The 17350-nt window shown below is 43.1% G+C and overlaps 1 protein-coding gene across 1 annotated transcript; it reads right to left on the reverse strand.

Moving 5' to 3' along the window:
- Window positions 1-4056: 4056 nt before the first annotated feature.
- Window positions 4057-16351, reverse strand: LOC133378184 (uncharacterized). Its single transcript, XM_061612967.1, has 8 exons — window positions 16278-16351; window positions 15553-15662; window positions 14003-14056; window positions 12750-12833; window positions 10300-10393; window positions 8870-8940; window positions 4629-5771; window positions 4057-4421 (listed from the first exon to the last, which is right to left on the reverse strand). Exons 1-8 carry the CDS (start codon window positions 16349-16351, stop codon window positions 4057-4059), a joined length of 1995 nt encoding a protein of 664 aa, XP_061468951.1.
- Between the last annotated feature and the right edge of the window lie 999 nt (window positions 16352-17350).

Genomic DNA, 17350 nt, shown 5'->3' on the forward strand with positions numbered 1-17350 from the left:
TCAGTCCCTCTTCCCAGAGAACTCTGGGAACTGCAGCTCTGTGAGGGGAATAGGATCTCTTAACAACTCTTTGCACCTTTCACGAACTACACTTCCCAGGATTCTTGGGGGAAGCCATGAAGTGGAATAATAGTGGAATAAATGGGTGGTATGAATATGGCCCTATGATGCATTTTGTATACTGCATTTTTATCAAAGAATGTTAGAATTATATATTAGGGGTATGCATCAGCTCTGTATGAACCCTGAACTACAAGATGAATCAAGTTATTCAGGGTTGTTTCTGAGTCAGCTTGCACCATTAACAAGGCATCTTGTGGCAGTTCAGGAATTTACTAAGCGTCCAAATAGCTCGGTAGCCTCAGCTGATAAAAATGCATAGCAGCCCCCCCGCCCCTGAGAAACAAAACCAGGTGAACTGGGGAAACACCCAGAACTCAAGAGGGGTGAGAGGAGAAAGGTGTGGGTCTTTCATTTTGATGGACAGCTTTAACTTTTAATCACAGTGAATTATTTTGGGAGAGAGATTAAAAACCTTATGTGTTTTTCACGTGGATCTATTCTTTGCCCTATGCAAGTAAATTCAGAGATCTCTACTGTATCTCCTCAAAATCCTGGGGGAGGGGGAGAAGTCCACCCCCATCTACCTTGAGGTATTAAAATGTATTTACTCCAAATAATATTTAATTATTTCAAAGGCATGGCCGACTGAGTTTCCTGACCTTTCTAAGCAATCGAGGTGTGTGTCTGAATGGTGGCACTATACCCCATGCACTCATTGTTTCCATGAGGGAGTGCCAAAGATCTAAAGAAGAAAGATGAAATCCTCCTTTACACATGAACTGTGTGAGGGGGACATCACCCAGTTACTAGGGAGAGGGACTGCGCCATTGTCCATGCCCCTGGATGTCACACAGTGGCAAGTATGTCGGCACTTAAGACGCTTACAAATGAACAGCTGCCACATGACTGCAGGTCCCAGTAATCACATGATATAGATACATGTGATCCAGATCAGTTGTTCGATCCATGCCAGCATACATACATACATTGTAAAGTCACAAAATGGTGCAGCCACTGCACATGGGAGAGGAGTTCTATTGTTGTCACAGTACTGTGATAGTCACTAGTCAAGGCAATCATTTATCTTGACATTCACATGACTAATCCAGACTGCAAAAATTGTCTGGTGTACTACCCCAGGGGAAATTCACATTTTCACAGTGACAAAATATTGCTATCTGAGTGATGAAAAATTTCCCCCCACATCATAAGTATCACTCGAGGAAAGACATCTGGATTCTCTGCAACAGCAGCCCATTTATTGCTTAAAAGTAATCCTGTATGTGCTGAAGCCCAGAACCATATCATAACTGACAGCATGAAAAGAAATTTTCAGCTTCACCCAGAACCTGAGTTTTGTCCATCTCATAATTTCATGCCCAGTAGTTCAGTTATTAAGCCACCAGCGGGCATGTTACTTATCTAATAAGGACCTTTGAAGAGTGATGTGTTAATCATTTTAGAGGGGATAAACAAGTCATTAAAGGATGCTTGTGAATTGCCTCAAAATAAATTACAGAGCATGATAAGATGCTATAGTGTATCTCATCAACAGAAGATTGGAATTAATATTATAAGGATGTGCTCCGTGTCAAATTTAATATAATGTGGCATGGAAGCAACAATATCGGAGCAATCACATTCACATTTGCAGAGAAATAGTTATAATTACAACCTCTGTAGGTACTTTTGGGTGATGCATTTGCCCTGAGATGGTGATATTGCCCTCAGATAAAAGTACAATCTATTTTTACAGAAGGGAATCTTACCCCACTTCCCAGAGCGGTAAGGAGCAGTTAGAAGGTTCTCTTTCTGCAGCTACTAATGGAAAATCTTGACTACCCACATTGTTCTGCTTTGCTGAATCCTAGTATAATTGTTAAATCTTCAACTACAAATCCTTTGTGTTAGTTCTTATAATTTGATTAATAGGGCGGGGCTTGAGATAACATGCTACAAGTCAAAAGATAACATGCAGCTACTGTAGTGTGGTGATTAGAGTGTTGGGCTGGGAGCTGGGAGACCACAGTTTAAATCCCTATTCAGTCATGAAGCTCACTGGGTGACCATGGGCCAAGTCACTGTCCCTCAGACTAAGCTACATCACAGAATTGTAAAGAGAAAATGGGGAGGAGAACTATGCAAACCACCTTGAACACCTGGGATGAAAGGTAGGATAAATTGTAATAATAAAAATAGAATAAATAAAACTAAAACAAGAGCTGTGGTTCACAATTTGCTGAAAACACACATTTTAGATATTACTGTTTTTGTTTGATACCAAGAGCTGCCTGTACAACAAGCAAGCAAGCAGTTTTGCCAAGTTCACGGCTGGAATAACCTTGAGGCCTTGAGGCATTAACTTCAAGGTTCATCTGAGGCAGTAATACAGAAATTAATATTTGTAGGGTAGGTCTGATACAGATCTGCCCCCCCCCCGGATGCCAAGATCAATCATTTTGTGGGGCTTGCTTACAGCAGAGGGGTTGTATAACTCACCATAAAAGCTGCTAGAGTACAATATACTGACCTAAGACTACTCTTTATGGCAGTGGTAGAGAGCCTTTGATGTATAGGCCATGTACTTTCATGAGGCCCTCTACACCAGATGGAGGGAACTTTGGCCCTCCAGATGTTGCTGAACTACAATTCCCATCAGCCCCAGCAAGCATGGCCGATGGCTAGGGATGGTGGGAGTTGTAATTCAGAAACATCTGGAGGGGCAAAGGTGTCCCACACCTGCTCTAGACACTTGCAGGGCCACTCTTGCTCTCTAGAACACCATTATGGAGCTCACTTCCTCTTCCATCTCATGTGCGTAAGAGTGAGAGAAAGAGGATTAGATCTGGAAAGGAGATGCAGCTGAGCTGGGGAGGGTTAATGTCAGGAAGCATTGCGAGAAACCATCAAGCAGTGGGAGTCCAGAGGAAGAGAAGGAGTGCGGGAGGGGGAAATCAAAATTATACAGCGCCAAAATGGACAGAGAAATGGAAGGAAGGAAGCCCTCTGCAAACAATCTGTTCTGACCTGTGTTAAGGGAGGGGGGTGGAACTTGAAGGAAGCCAAAATGGACAGAGGAGAGAAAGCACGCACACACAGGGAGAAATGGGGAGCCAGAAAGAGAGAGAGTGAGAGTGCTGTGTATTCCTGAAAATTCTGCCCAGTTTTGGTTCTGCCTCTGCCCACTTTATTTTAATTTATTTTATGTTAACATATTTTTTATTGTTGTCATTTAAAAGCAGTCATACAAATATGTGATCATTCTGAATGTCAGGAGATCCAAAAACAGTGTTAGACATGTATGAAGTACCAAGTATACAGTATTTTCTTACATTTGAATCCCACCTTTCTTCTATCATGGAACACAAATCAGAGTACATGTAGACTTTGGCCTCTGGCCCAGCCTACTGGCTGCATGTGGCCTCCAACAGAGTATCCCAGAGGGAATGTGACCCTCGAGAAAAAAAAAAAGATTGCCCAGCCCTGCTTTATAGCATAGTGCCGGACGTGCTGTGTATTTACTTTATGGTTGAGAAGGCAATAGGCAAAATCACACCCCAGATTGTAACTTGCAAGGCCTGTGTATGCATAGTCCTATCCTCTAATCTACAAGCACAGACTTTGCAATTGCAATAAGCTGGTAAATGAAAAGTGAGCGGATGCACAGTGAATCAAAATCTGTCTTGATTATGGAACATCAGGTGCAGAAAAGTTGAAGGTAGAAATCTAGGTATAATTGGGCATCTCCTGGATATCTCATTTCTTACCCAATAATATATACATACTAAGAAATGGTAAGAGTTACATTACAGTCTTTATTGAAAATATGCCTCCCCTGCCGACCATAACCTCTTGGAATTCCACTTCCTATTGGAGCTCAGCAAATGTGGGGTTCTTCACTGCCTGTTGTGAACACAGAAATCAGAGCGATCACAACCTGTGAGCAAGGCTGTGAGCTTACTTGTGTGACAGCTATCTTGATCATGTCCCTGGTCAACGAGTCACATTTGGGAGCTGATTCACTCCAAGTTTCTGGCCTTGAATACTTGGTAGATGTGCATTGAGCAGGGACGGTTTCATCAGCCTCCCTCTCCGTTGGCCATTTATGTCAAGGAGTTGACTAGTTTCAGAGATGTACTGATGCTTTTCACCCCGAGTTTCAGGTGGGAGGCGGTGTGCCCTTCTTCTGAGCAGTCTCTTTTTGGGCAAGAAAGAAATGTCACCCTCTTGGAGGGCTGGAAAAGAACCCTTTTTCCTACTTGGTGGAGCACCCTTACAATCTAGAGGTGTCTGCTTCCCTTTTGGAGCCACCTCCCTGCCTCCATTAGCTAAGTCATTCCCGTCAAGCTCACATTTACCTTTAGTAAAGGTAGCTGAGTCATTCCCTTCAAGCTCACCTTCACCTTTAGCTGATTTGTTCCCCTCAGTCCCTCCTTTTTTGGGTCCTTTAGCTGAGTCATTCCCTTCAGGCTCTCCTTTGCTGTGACCTTTAGATGAGTCTTTCCCCTCAGACTCTCCTTTACTGGATCCTTTAGATGAGTCGTTTTCCTCAGGCTCTTCTTTACTTTGTCCATCAGGCATTCTATTATTTCCTGCCTGGAACTTGCTCCTACTACCATATGATGACATGCTTCTTCCAGCCTGAGACTTGCTCCTCTTGCCATACGGCTTTCTTATCCGAATCTGGGGCTCTCTCCTTTTCAGTGGCATCCCTTTGGCACCACAGCAACTCAGCCGTGGTTTGGGAGTCAACTTAGCATCAGGGCAAGACTTCTTCTGCATACCACCAAATTTTGTTCCCTCCCCTACTTCAGACTCTGAAGTAGACCCCCCATTCTCACCTTTGGGGTCGAGTTTTTCATCCTTCCACTCATTCTTTCCTAGTGGCTTTTTGCTTTTCACAACACGTGGTTTACTTCCTTCTGCCTCTTGCTTCTGCTTCTTGTGGGGGCCCCTATTCCCAGCAGCCTGAGAGTTGTGTTCAGAAGCTGCCTTGTGTTTCATAGGAAATTCATTACACGCAGGGTCTGTTTTTTTGTGACCAGGAGACCCTTTGTCTAGCCTGGACTGCCCCTCCTCTGGCCTAGGTTGCTCTTTTTTCCTTCTGACATGCCCCTCATCCTGATCAGTATGTCCCTCCCCCAGCCTAGCAAATCCAGGGCTGTACTTATCTGACAAAGCATGCCCCTCCTCTGGTCTCTGTTGCTTCTTGTTGGCCTTGGGATGCCCTTCATCTGGCCCAGAATTCTTCTCACCTGGCTTGGGAAACACAAAATACCCTTTATCTGGCTTAGAGTGTTCCTCTTCTGGTTGAGTTTGTCCCTTGTTTGTCTTATAATGCCCCTCTTTCAGATCACATTTCCCTTCCCCTGGCATGGAAAACTTCCCTTCAGGACTGGGACAACCCTTGTCTGACCTGAGATGTTCCTCACTAGCCTTTGGACCCTGTGCTGCATTTGCCCGGCGATGCCCAGCATAAGCTCCAGAAGAGCTCTTGTCTTTCTGATGTGGCTTTCCTTCAGCCCAGTCACGGCATTCTTCTGCCCAGTCTCGCCATTTGCTTGCCCAGCGCCGCCAATCATCTGCCCACCGACGCCTTTCACACGTCCAAAAACGATACTTTTCTGGACAGTAGTAGCCCCTGTCCAGCCTGTAATCCCAGTCATTTCCTGATGGTCCATTAATTTCTCTATCAAAAACAGGTATGCCTGCAAGAACCAGAGTAGGTTAGTCAACTGGAGCACCATTCCAGCAATGGAACTGGAGATATAGGGCCAGCTTTCACCTACGCTCCCTCATGTTCAGCATGATTTGCCTCTCAGTTTCGAAAAGAAGCTCTAAAGCTTCTTTAGAATTTAGCTATTGCCACACAATTTCAGGGCATGGTTTATGTTTCTTCCATAGAATGAGAGTTGAATGACATGTAAATGACCAGAATTCAGGTAAACTCACTGACCAAAAAGTTAAAACATTCTGGATTGCCTGCAGATTTAGACTGCAATCCAGTAGGCACTTAACTGGGAGTAAGTCCCATTGAACCCAATGGAGCTTACTGATGAGAAGACATTCGTGGATTGCAGCCTTAGTCATGCTTAGAGTAGACCCACTAAAGTCAATGGAATTTAAGATAATTACAATCAACTTAAGTCCTATTGATTTCAGTGGGTCCACACTAAATATAACTAAGTCTAGATACAATCCTTTTTGTCATCAATATATCCTATTTAGGCTAAGGGCATGTTGATAACAGAGATTTTAAAACTTTTTTAGCCATTGAATGAGAGAGAAAGCTAATGTATAGCCTACATTCACTGTGCTTGCTATTGGAAATATTTCATGCATCTCTCCTTCAGGATAAGAGATCCTATGAAGGCTTGCCTTACTTTTAAATTTTATATTTTATATTTTATTTATCCCTTTGTCCAAGGAGTCTTTTATCCGTACAACAATCCTGTGAGGTATGTTAGGCTGAGAAATGGTGAATGGCTCAAGGTCATAACTTCAAGCTTCATAACTAAGTGAGGATTTGAATCTGGGTCTCTCCAGTCCTACTCCAGCACTCTAACCACTACACTAGGGATGAGCTGAATTCGGCCGTGCATGTTCTTTCTTTCTCTCTCAGTCCCTATAGTCTGACAATGTTCTTTATATTTGCAAGTCAAGATTGTTGCATATTCAGGATATCTTAGCAGTTGGCTTAACTATTCTGTAGCAAAGGATCCTGAACATTCTGAGAGCCAAGTCTAGCAAGTATCCCACCATCCACCAGCTAATCCACCAGAATTTGGTTAGTGGCCTACCAGTGGTCTACCAAGTGTACTCTACCCATCTCTGAATTTGATGGTATTAATAGGTACACCAATAGTATGCAGACAAAGAGAATTCCCATGAAAAAGGGTAATCAGATTGGGTTGCATATCCAACGCTGTGCAAGCAGAGTTCCATTCATGTAACGGGATGTCCTCTTCCTCTCCTCCCACTGCATGCCCCGCAAATCTGCACTCTGGGGCAGATTTTGGGGGGGGACTGCATGGGGAGGAAAGGAAGGGGAAGGTTGTTTGCACAAATGGATGTATGTTGCATGAATGGAACAGCAGCACTACATACCACCCATTATCTATAACTTCAGGGATCTCTGTCTCATAGGAAGTTAGGATTATAATGCACCGTGCACATACTTGAATTCATCAAGACAGAGAGAAGAACTCATCGAAAGGGTTATGATGAGGAACAGTGGGAAGGGCTATAGCTCAGGTAGAGCACCTGCTTTGCATGCAGATGGTCCCAGGTTCAACCCCCAGCATCTCCAGGTGGGGATCTCCCCTGTCCAAAACCCTGGAGAGCCACTGCCAGTCAGTGTAGACGATACTGAGCTAGATGGACCGTTGGTCTGACTCAGAACAAGGCAGCTCCCTATGTTCCTATGTAACAGCGCCTGCATTGGCTAAGGGGTATAATTTTGCTATGTAAAACTGCACAATCTAGCAAGGGGGGGCTCCTACTAGAACAATCCATGCGGGTGGCAGAGATGAATATATTTTATAATAAATTACAATAGATTGGCTGCTTCAATTTTTTTTGGACAAAGCTTCCCCTTGCTGTGCTTTATGCTGCTTTTCTGCTGGTTATAATTATTTTAACTGCTGTGCTTTGTGCTGATTTAAGGATGGTGGTTGTTTTGCTAGGCTTTCTGCTTTTGTTTGTTTGTTTTAAAGGGTTTGGGTGTGGGATATTTTGGTAAACTTTCTGTTTTATTGTCTGAGTAAACCACCTGGAGAACTTGGTTAGATGGACAGTATATAAATACTGCTGTATATCGCTGTTGTTATTATTAACAAAACTTAAAAGGTTGTGTCCAATGTTAGTCATACTTGGGAGACTCTTACGGATTGATTCTATACTCCCAGAAGTAAATCTTATTGACTGCTATGGGAATTACTTCCAAGTAAGTATGCTTGGAATTGCAGCTTTTAGGTCATGTTTAATAGCCACCTTGTATCAAATTGAACAGAATACAGTTTCCAATCAGATTTAAACACTAACCACTTAAACTGGTCAGAGTGTCATTCCCTCTATTTCTGAAGCTCAGGCTGGAAGTGTTGTTGTTTATGTAGCCATGGTATCGCCATCCATACCACACATAATAAGGAGTATTAGCGGGCAAGAGGGAACCCCAAGTGTTGCAGAATACAAAAAAAGTGAGAAAAAACAGAAAGAGGATGACTCCATAAGAACATAAGAAGAGCCTGCTGGATCAGGCCAGTGGCCCATCTAGTCCAGCATCCTGTTCTCACAGTGGTAAACATGAATAACTTGGGTCCATTAACTTCAATGGGTCTACTCTAACTATTACTTAGTTGGCTACAACCCAATACTACCTTCTGTTTCCACCTCTGTCATTCCAGGCATTAATATATTGTGAATATTGTAGAATTCCCAAACACACAAACATAGCATATGCAAATCATTGCAAGTATTTTGTCATTTCCACTGTTTATTCCAGATGTGAATATCTTTGGGATATATTATGCACCTTTATTTAGTCATCCCTATCTATAATACATAGAATGACAAAGAACAGGTTATCTTATTGGTTTTTTGCCTGATGAGCTGCGAGAGAATGAATTATGTGGTTTTAAAAAGAAAACAAACCAACAAAAACTCTGAGCCAGATTTTCTGGATGTCTCAATTTTCAACAGGGCAAAGAGCACTTTTGAAAATCAGGCTCCTGTGCAGTGCCTTACGCACACTGAAGGGAACATTCAACAATGGCCACGAGGCACAATCCAGCCCACTCAAATTTACCATTAACATGGATAGATACCGTCTTCCCGTCCTCTTCAACTTCCAAATACTTGCTTTCATTCTCAAGATGTCTGAAGGGGAGAAAAGACACATAATTACCATACCAAACAAGGGAGAGATGCTTTAGGAATACGAGAATCCTCCATATTGTGGCCCCCTTGTTCACACACTCAGATTAAGATATTCCTCTGTGCATGTGAGAACTTTACCAGCTCAGACATGTGGGAATCAGCTTCTGAAGTCGCCTAACAGTGCTGCCCTCCAAGTCACTGTTGGCTTATATTTTCACCTAATAAAAGCTCCCTCTTGAATTCCGTAAGGCAGACATATGACTCACGCTCAGATACTTATATCTTGCCTCTAAAGCCTTTTTGCCCACACTCTGCATTGGACAGGCACCCTCTCATACCCTGTATATCTGTGCACGCACAAGCACACGCACACACAAAACAAGCCTCCGTAACAGCCACAGGAAGCTTTGGCGGCATGCAAATAACAAACAACATCATCTCAGTCTTTCAAAAGCCTGGGGAAAAAGGAAAGTCTTTCCCTGAATGCCAGAAGAATATTAATCAAGGCACTGGGTAGACCTGACTTGGGAGAACGCTTACGTGCTAACATCCAAAGCTTCTTTCCCCCAAACCCTAATTTTTATGTTACTGTTTGCGTACACCTCTCATACTTTCATAGCTGTTCCTCTGATTTTCCCAAATGAACAAGTGCCACTTGTGCACTGCTGCCTAAACACCCATCCAAATACTGTCTTCTTGTGCTCCTGCCTGGTGGTATACCGCCAGAAGTGACCCTAAGACAGCCGCATGCCTTTTTCCCTGGGACAACTCACACCTGCCCATCTCTCTCACACAGCCAAGGGGGTGAAAGAAAGAATCAATGTTGGCGGAAGCAGCTCAAACATCTGGCCTGTGGGTATTCCCTGCAAATTAAAGATGTGTGGGTTCACACAAGAATACTTTTACAGCCATTCCACAGGAACCAAGTTGTTGAATCTTTCATCATCTGTTGACTGTCCTTAGGATAGCATTTTAAACACAGACAGGTGGTAGCCACCAATGGGAGAAAGCTAGACTGAATCCGTGACTACACCAGTGAAGCATTAATGGGTCCTCCAAACCCAACCATTCCCATTCCCATACAGCAGTACCCTCTTCCACAGTCCACAATTAAACAGATAAAACCTGCTTTTCTTGTCTGTCATTAAACTACTAGACTTTGATCTTCTTGGGCAAGGGGCAGGAGGTTTTTGTATTCAGATGCCACGTTTGTGGAAAATCTGGATAGGGAGGTCCCATGAGATTCCACTCAGGACTTCTGGGCATGCTTGCTCTTTCCAAACATAAAGAGTTAAGCGGGAGGGAGAGTGAAGACTTAAAGGGAGGGTTCATACAAAGGCAGTCACTTTCCTTCCATACCTTTTCGTTGTAATTTTTTTGCCATTGATGAAGGCAGTCATGATGGAAAAGTGATGGAACCTTTTAGGAGCGCTGAAGAAGGATACAGAAAAATCTGAAACACAGGTTGGCACATACTCATTACCAAGTGCTTCCAGACCATACATTTCCTCCATACAAATGCTAAATAAGCTCTTTGTAACCCCCCCCGGATGTCCTCTGTTTTAAGATGATCTAGCTCAGGGGTGGCTCTCCAGATGTTGTTATGATAATCATCATGCCTGACCCTTAGCAATCCTGGCTGGTGTTGATGGGAGTTGGGGGTCCAGCAACATTGGGAGGGCACCAGGTTGGCTACCTTTGCTCTAGCCAACTACCCCAGCAATACAATCTGTAGGAATGAAAAGGGCCTCTAGAGCAGTGGTTCCCAACCTTTATGAGTACGGGACCCCCTTTATAAGCTCAAAAGCTTTTGTAACTCCCCCCATGCTAATTGTAATTTTAGCCTCTGTTAATTGAAAAAATGGTGCGTGGCAAAATCACATCTCCAAATATCCCTTTCCATAAAAGGCTCCCTGCAGACTGGGAGGTGTTGCTTTCTTTTCTTAATGCAAAAGTCCAATCAAATTAGTATCCCCCCTCCACACGCACACACATAGTCTGAAGATGTACAGTCCTGTATCCTAACAGCAGTGGGTTACAGTGTTGAACTAAGATCCAGGTTCAAATCGCCACCCAGCCATGAAGCCCACTGGGTGGTCTTGGACCAGACACAGTCTCTTAGCCTGACCTATCTCACAGGGTTGGTGTAAGGATAAAATGGAAAGGGGTGGGGACTATGTGCACCACCTTGAGCAAGTTGGAGGAAAAGTGGGATATAAATGCAGTAATAATTAAATAAATACATTTCAGCTGCAGTATGTGGACCCAGCCTCAGCCAACCTGCTGAGTTTTATTATTATTGTTGTTGTTGTTGTTGTTATAAAAACAACAATAACAATAAAACAGCAATGTGGTAGTGGTGGGGATGCTAGATTGTGAAGACAACAAGGTGCACAGATGGAGTAAGGGGGTTAGTGCTTTTAGGCCTCAGGATGATAATCAAAACTACTTGGTTAGTGTACACTTGGGGAATTAAAGTGGAACAGAAGATAGATCAGCTCAGGCACACACACAAACACATCTGCTCCTCCTGCAAGCAACTGCATGCATGCATGCGTTTGGGCACGTGGGAGAGGGGAAGCCCTCAACTGCCACAACATCTTGGAGAAAGAGATTGGGGGGACAGAGTGTAGGTGGAAGAAAAGGGGGATGCTGGCACACACACTTAGCCTCAGAGATGGAGGGCAAGCAAGTCCTGAGCTTCCTCACTGCTCCTTGGCTCCATCTGGGCCAAAGGTGAGATCTGGGCGGCCTTGCAAATAAGAATAATTTTTAAAAGGCGATGGCATTGATTCAGGAGCCAAGAAAGGCAGGCAGCCTGGCTGCTAGGAAGAAAGGGGGAAAGCAGCCGTTCCTTGCAGCCTTGCTTCTTTATGCTTCATGAAAAGCCCTCTCCTCTTTTTCTGAGTAAGAGTGTTGTCAGCAGTGGCAGTGCAAGGAGACAGGAGTCGGGATAGTAATCCCCTCTTCTTCCTGGTAGCTCTACCCTCAGCCTCCTTTGACATCTGCCACGTGTTTTATAGGCAGATGCCTGCCTTCTGAAAGATGCTCTGGCACTTCAGCAAAAGTCTCCCCCTCTTGTTTGGAGCAAGGGGGAGGTGTTGTCTGCACAGTAGTGGGGAGCAGACAGTGTCCAGGGAATGATGACTTTAAAAAAAATCATTTCTTTACTGTTCGTGGCCCCTCTGGATTACTTTGAGGGCCCCCTGGGGATCACGGCCCCCAGGTTGGGAGCCCTGCTCTAGAGCTATTGAGCCTGCTCTCTCAGGATCAAATCATCTCCATAGTTGCCTCCACCACAGAAGACATCTACATGAGCTTCAGTGGTTTTCTTGCTCATTGTGTGAGCAAGGGAAGGAAGGCTTCCTTTTTCTGTTGCTTACTGGTAACAGCAGCAGAAACCCACCACTGTCATTTGGGCACCATTTAGACACATTGCACCAGGAGGACAAGTTGACCAAATTATTGAAACTAGCAATAAGCATAGATACTGTAGATAGATAGATTAGATAGATTACTGTCAACATATCCCTCCAAACCCTCTTTTCCTAGGAATACATACAACCACTGATTTTGTGCTTTCCTTCTACATCACAGTTTTTTTTCTAGCTAGTCTGCATTCTCAATTTGGCTAAAATCCTTAAAATCTTACTATTTTTAAAAATAAATCTGAATACTGTGCTGCAGACAGAAGTCTAATCACAGATATGTAACGCAGGTACCTATATTAAATGTATCCCAGGTTAGCTGTGGTGGCAACCAACAGGGTTCACAGCAGAGTAGATTTCCAGATACGATTTAAAGATTACCTGAAGAGGAACGTTGTCCTGTGAAGAATATTTTTATGCCATCCTGATCAAACACAGACAGATGTTTCTCAGCCTCAGTTTTCTCTAAGGAGAGATAAAGAGAAACAATTTCAAATGCTGTACCCACTGTAAGGGCTTTTGGAAAAAGATTTTTTACAAAATAAAAGTAAACAGTAACAACATCACCAAAGTTGTTGCATCTTGTCATTCAAAGATCTATGTGAGCATTAAGGAAAGGAGACAAAGGAGCACACTGCTTGGAGGCCAGAATCAATTCCTTCCATTTGCACAATAGTCTGGCCTTCAGTGATTGTATTCATGAGGCAGTGAGGAAAACAGGCTGTTTTCACACTGTAAAAACTCTGTGCATTCAGTTGTTACTTACTCTTTATTTCTATGGGGGATATCCAAGGTTAGTCATACACAGAGTAGACCCAGTGAGATCAATCAAGTAACATAGGTCCATTGATTTCAATGGTTCTGTTCAGAGTATGACTAACATTAGACATGATATTATGTTTAAAAACCAACCCTTTTAAGAATTACCACCACTACTTGTTTATTTCAACTTGCTTTCCCATCTATCAGACTGCACCCCTCATACATATTTTAGTAGCTATATTCAAGTGGCAGTAGGCCACTTTGGGGTGTAGGGAAAGAATTAGATTCTGGGTCTCTTTAAACACATCTGGGTGAAGAGGACTTTTGAAAACCATTCACAGTTCTTGGGGTATGAGTTGACGACTATTAATATCTGTTCCTTGTCAACAGATCCACCAAACCCCTAGTAGGTATGGCAGAGAAGTTTGTTCACTTTGCATGTTAATGCGAATGTGCCTGATTTGCACTTCCTAAAGCAAACAAAGCAAAATGCAGCTATATCTCAAAATCTGGGCCTCTTCAAATTTTGCAACACCATTCTCCAACAAAAAATGTCTACAAATAGACAAATATTCATGAAAATAATGTTCAAAAATACATTATATTAGAGGAACTTTCTTCTGAAAATGCATAAATTGTGCAAAGTTACATACAAAGTGTGTGTTTTAGGAGAAATGAGCACAAAAGCATGTTTCAATTTTCATGTGGACTTTAAAAAAAATGCAAACGAATATGGAAATGTGGTGAACTGAGCTTAAGGTTGGAAAAATGAAAAACTAAGAGAAACCCAAATGGACATATTAGTTGATCCCAAACCCCTAGTGAAGTCACTGGGGTTGATCAGATGTTGTCCTCTTTTCTGGAGCACTCACTTGTCTCTTTGAAAGTGTCCGTGCTGCTTCCATCATAGTGGTCACGTGTGGTTCCTGGAATAGAAGTCAAAGCTGAAGGAAATTTCAGGCAGCCTCTTTGAATTATTCCACTTTTATTGCTGCTGTTCTGAATCACATTCAACAAACCAGGAAGCCCCTAGTTCACATCACACCACCAAAGTGATAAATTCAGCTAGGTGACCCTAAGGCAAGCCACGATCTTGAACTGCAGTTCTGTCCCCCTCCCTCAGACTCTCCCATATCTTTAATATGGGGATATGACCTATGTTATTAGGCTGTTCTAAGAATGATTGAAATAATGGATGTGAAGTGTATGTGAATAATTTATTCCCAGTTTGGCAGTGGAAATATGCATATTACACAGGTGAGGAACCTTTTCCGGCTGGTGGGCCAGATTCAGACCTCCACCAACATCCATGGGCCACTTTGACAGGTGGGCGGGGTTGCCCATCTGTTAGTCACCTGACATCATTATGACATTGGGTGACAACTTCAGAGAGGTCATTCTCAGTACTGATCAGCTGATTGATGCTGACAGTGAGCCCAACTTTGTCCTTTTGTGAGCGTGTTTTGGATTCAAACTGCACCTGCAAAGGGACATTTTTTCTCTGCAGACCAACAAAGCTTTGTTTGCAAAGCTGGTCTACAAAAAAAACCTGTCTGACTGCAAGTGACTCTAAACCATGTCTGCAAACAGACCACTGCAAAGGGGCCTGCTGTCAGTGAGCCCTGCTTGCCAAGGAAAAAAATCAGGAGTGCACTTTAAGTTCCAGATTGCTGCTTTGCAGCTGTGTCTTTACCTGCCTCATACCATATGATATCAGGCGTGGGACAGGTGGATGTGATTTGGGAACAACAGCCTTGTAGTCCCCAAATTAAGACCCTGGCCAGACCTAATCTGGTCCACAGGTTGGAGGCTCCCTATGTCTGGCATATTGTATTATTATGCTATACATTGCTGGGAAGTGGAGATAAAGAGGCACAGATCCATGTTTGTTGATAGATCCATATTTCTTTCAATTTTAGTTTGAACACTAGTTAGTTCCCCTGGATTCGGGGCTATTTTTTTATTAATACAATCAACACAGTAAAAGAGTGGAATTCCTTGTCCTTCCAAAGATAATTTTAAAGTGATTATGAGAGCAGTTCAGGCTGTTTAATGTAGAGAGCAAGAAAACAACAAAGATCAAATGTGAGAATGGTCTTATAGTATGTGTATTGAAGGGTTGGGAGAAAACGACCATCCTACCATGTTTTGACAATTCTGATCACATGAACAAAAAGGTAAATGAAGTAAGTTTGGGATAAAGTAGTCCACCTTATGCAAACTTGTGTCAATGCCTAAAGAATGGAGTGTTGCTATTTTTATTTTTTTGTTTATTTACATTCTAGCGTAAATAAACCTTATCCATGTTAATTATATTTATTCTTTGGATTAATCTGTCAAAAATAAATGAGTTGTGTGTTCATGAATGTCCTCTGGGAGACAGGAAGAGAGAATGGCACTAGAGAAAAATTGGGTGCCTTACTGTCTGAAAGGACTTTGTAGGCTTCCACAATCTCCTTGAACTTCTGTTCAGCCTCTTTCCTGTTATCTGGATTTTTATCTGGGTGCCATCTGAGCACTTTACTTCTGTACCTGCACAGTTCCACAAGATGCAACAAATATTAGTGGCCATCCATCCATCTATCTAGGCTACAGCTATCCACCTATGCTAACCACTGTGATAGTGGCTAGAACCATCCACCTATGCTAGTGACCATCTTCCAATACCATTATTCTCATTCTCGGTTTGACAGACAGTAACTTGCCATAATGATGAGGCAATCACCTACAACTGGATTCCTGCCTCAATTATCCATGGAAGAATCCTGCTGCAATCAAGAATCTGTGAACAACCTGAGAGAGGGCAAAGCTACCAAAAGAAACCAAGTTAGGAACATAGGAAGGTGCCTTATACTGAGTTGGACCACTGGTCCATCTAGCTCAGTATTGTCTACACTGACTGGCAGCAGTTCTCCAGAGTTTCAGGCAGGTGACATTCCCAGCCCTACTTGGAGATGCCAGGGATTGAACCTAGGACCTTCTGCATGCAAAGCAAATGTGCTACCACTGAGCGATGGTCCCTTCCCTGATATTAAGTTACTTAATATCAGCCCCTGCTGGAGAATGTTGACAGAGAAGCAAAAAGGCTAAGGATAGGATGGCTGGGGTTGTAGGGAAAAGGGCACGCTGAGGAAGGATTTCTCTTACGCTCTTTTAATATCATTCATAGAGGCACTTTGGGGAACATCCAGAATTTTGTAGTAATCCACCATGATGTCCATCCATCCAGTGCAAAGGCCAGCAGGGTAGGTGAGGAAGAAGAGCAGCCAGATGTGAGGGCAGTTTCTTTCTCTGAAAACACAATGGGAGCACAGAACCCTTAAAATGCCTCAAGGTAAGCAGAGATAGAATATGTTCAGGGGCAGAAGATCTGCCATTCCAATTTGACATTGATGCCACAACTCCCAGCTCCATCAGCTCTCCCCATGTGCTACCCCTTCATTCATGAAATGCGACTTTGTATCACTACATGACATGGCATCATTACACAGCATCCAACCAGAGAGCACTTCCCAGGGTTTCCTTGGGCTGGGAAATGACTATTATAAAGACATTTAAGCCTGTGGTGCAATAGCAACTTCTTGCATTGATACAAACATATTTAGACCCAGGAGACAGTGCCCCAGTTGCATGCTCTTCAGACCTGGTTGAGGGGCATAACAAGAATCCCAACTTCAAAAGGCGATGGAGTCATGTCTCCTTTGCCACAGCAACCACATCTCCTCACTTCCGTTTCTCCTCTCCTTCTTTGTCCATTCTTCATCCTCCTTCCAAGGGACCAGCACCAACTAACTTGGGGGGGAAAGGAAGCATTCTGCTGCCACATGTTCTCTCCAGTGCCAGTTTCCCTATGGTAATTGAAACAAACTATAAGGCAACCCTTGAAAGGATGTCCTGTTAATGAGTGAACAGGACAGGAACACAACTAACAGAGCACTATTATTATTTTGTCTTGTGTTTTTATTCTGTATAATTTTATTATGTGTGTGTGTGATTTTATGCCGTCCTGAGTGCCCCATTGTGGGGTTGAAGGGCAGAACAGAAATATTTCAAATAAATAAATACAATTATTTACCTTACTAAGGAGCATGATCCTCATACCACCCATACTTGTTTCACTCACCAGTTAGAATTTCAAACTACATTCCCAGATAGTGTGGTTAAAGTTTAAAATATTGGAAGGGCTAAGAAGAATGGGGGGGGGACATGTCATAAGAAGA

This window comes from Rhineura floridana, chromosome 2 (assembly GCF_030035675.1).
Source record: "Rhineura floridana isolate rRhiFlo1 chromosome 2, rRhiFlo1.hap2, whole genome shotgun sequence".
In the NCBI taxonomy this organism is placed as follows: Eukaryota; Metazoa; Chordata; class Lepidosauria; order Squamata; family Rhineuridae; genus Rhineura; species Rhineura floridana.

Excerpts from the sequence above, each read along its gene's own strand:
- LOC133378184 (XM_061612967.1), bottom strand. The coding sequence starts at position 16,351 with ATGGACATCATGGTGGATTACTACAAAATTCTGGATGTTCCCCAAAGT. Across the intron at positions 10,394-12,749 it reads AGGACAACGTTCCTCTTCAG|ATTTTTCTGTATCCTTCTTC; the intron begins GTAATCTTTAAA and ends CCTGTGTTTCAG. Across the intron at positions 4,422-4,628 it reads TAGAATGCCTGATGGACAAA|GTAAATGTGAGCTTGACGGG; the intron begins GTAAAGAAGAGC and ends CCTTTACTAAAG.